This window comes from Bison bison, unplaced genomic scaffold (assembly GCF_000754665.1).
Source record: "Bison bison bison isolate TAMUID 2011002044 unplaced genomic scaffold, Bison_UMD1.0 scf7180017864481, whole genome shotgun sequence".
Taxonomy (NCBI): domain Eukaryota; kingdom Metazoa; phylum Chordata; class Mammalia; order Artiodactyla; family Bovidae; genus Bison; species Bison bison.
Window position 1 is genome coordinate 57621 of NW_011495041.1, and position 2345 is coordinate 59965.

The window sequence follows — 2345 nt, forward strand, 5'->3', positions numbered from 1 at the left end:
TCCTTTGTTTACTGATGTGGCAGGCAATAGTTTTCATTAACAAAGTCCTCTCCAGTGGTTTCTGGAAAAACAGGGGATGTTTGGTGATAATAACTGAAGCAGAATGAAGAGAAACTGAGCAGATTTTTACATCAAATGATTCTTGTCCCAGATTCTCATTTTTGCCTAAGGCAAAATAAAACAGTGCAGGTGGATTTCACCTAAAGTGAACAGACTAGAATGAAATTAAGGAAATGATTGTTTTTTTTAATAAATTTACAAAGGTTCAATTTTTTAATTAGTTTTTCAGGCTAATTCATTAAATATTTTTGAATTTCATCCTGAAGGTAAGCATTGTAAATGGTAGACAACAGTGAACTAGACAGGAAGGACCAAACTCAAACTTTTATGGAATATTTAGTCTAGAGAGATAAATTTCTCATTCAGTCTTACTTACAAATTATTTGCTTCTAAATGTTATGATGGAGCTTTGTTAGGGTGAAACAAATACATAAAAAGGATATAAACAAACCTAATTTGACCCACTAACACTCCCATCTGACTCAGCAAGTTTATTAAGCCTATTGTTAAAAATATAATAAATAAATAGGCGCCTTTAGGAAGGTAAGTCAAATTAACATGGGTCGGGGGTTGCTCTGTGTGTGACATCTCGCTGAGACTTCTCCAAGAAAAGAAAAAAGAGGTGTAAAAAACCCTCTCTGCAAAACAGAAGAGTGATCCTATTACCACTCTTCCTTAGTTTGCAGAGTTTAATGTAATGACTGTTCCCTAAACTGACTTAGGTGAAAGTGTAAGTAGTGGAAAATATTCAGAAACTGTACTATATGTCAAAGTTCCTGCACTGCTTCTCTTAGAATCTTTAAATACTTTAGGATGAAAGTACTGTATCACCCAGAACATAATTTAGTGCTGGTTGCTTTTTTTAGGGCACCTTTTACATCCTTATTCCTTAAGCTATAGATCAGTGGGTTTAACATGGGGATGACACCTGTGTAAAAGACAGAGGCCGTTTTGTCTGTGTCCATGGAGTAACTGGAGCTGGGTCTGAAATACATGAACAGGAGTGTGCCATGAAATATAGCCACAGCGGTTAAGTGGGAAGCACATGTAGAGAAAGCTTTGCATCTCCCCTCGGCTGAGTTCATCCTAAGGATGGTTGTTATGATGTAGCTGTAGGAGAGGAGGACAGTGATAATGCTGGTCCCCACAACACAGCTACTAGATGTGAACATCACTATCTCATTGATGGATGCATCTGAGGAGGAGAGGGCTAATAAGGGTGGGATGTCACAGAAAAAGTGATTGATGATATTGGAATTGCAGAATGACAACTGAAATGTACAACAGGTATGGATTGCTGAATCAACCAAGCCTACGATGTAGGCAATAACCACAAGCTGGGTACAGATTCCCCTGGACATGGCAATTGTATAAAGAAGTGGATTGCAAATGGCCACATAACGGTCATAAGCCATGACAGCCAACATGAGACATTCCACATCTCCAAAGGCTCCAAAAAAGTACATCTGGATGGCACATACATCATATGGAATCCTTTTTTGCTCGGATAAGAAATCAGCCAGCATCTTGGGAGAGATAGTAGAAGAATAGCAAATGTCACAGAAGGACAGATTGCTCAGGAAGTAATACATGGGTGTGTGCAGTCTGGGGTCCCTCTTGATCAGCAGGACCATCCCGACATTGGCAACTGCAGTTATGCCATAAACCAGCAGGAAGAGCAGGAAGAGCCCCTGCTGCACATCTTGTCTACCGGAAAGGCCTAAGAATATGAAGTCCGCAAACACAGTGCAGTTCTCAGCACTCATCACTCAGTCTGTTGGGAAATTCCTGGTTGTGAAAGAAGAAATGGAAATGGAGGGTAAATATGTCAATTTACTATCATTATAGTTAAACCCCTGGTCCTTTTGTAGATGTAAGTAATCAAGAAAAGAGACAGACCTTCCTAGGACTGCATGAGGCCAACAGACTCTGAGAAATATTCTCCAATTTTGTTTAAATGAAAAAAAAAAATTGACAACAATACATTTGCAAAGCACTGTATAGTTTTGCAGTGCCCTTTCATCCAAACTAAATCAGACTGTTTTCAATCCAACTTGTGTAGTATTTATGACCATGTTTGTGGCTTTCCTGATGGCTGAGATGGTAAAGAATTAACCTGCAATGCAGGATACCTGGGTTTGATCCCTGGGTCAGGAAGATACCCTGGAGAAGGGAATGGCTATCCACTCCAGTATTCTTGCCTGGAGAATTCCATGAACAGAAGATCCTGGTGGGCTCTACAGTCCATGGGGTCGCAGAGTCAGGCACAACTGAGTGACTAACAC

The 2345-nt window shown here is 39.9% G+C and overlaps 1 protein-coding gene across 1 annotated transcript; it reads right to left on the bottom strand.

Moving 5' to 3' along the window:
* Positions 1-887: 887 nt before the first annotated feature.
* LOC105004654 (olfactory receptor 5W2-like) lies at positions 888-1826 on the bottom strand. Its single transcript, XM_010862328.1, has one exon. The coding sequence runs from the start codon at positions 1824-1826 to the stop codon at positions 888-890; it is 939 nt and encodes a 312-aa protein (XP_010860630.1).
* Positions 1827-2345: the final 519 nt, after the last annotated feature.

Excerpts from the sequence above, each read along its gene's own strand:
- LOC105004654 (XM_010862328.1), bottom strand. The coding sequence starts at position 1,826 with ATGAGTGCTGAGAACTGCACTGTGTTTGCGGACTTCATATTCTTAGGC.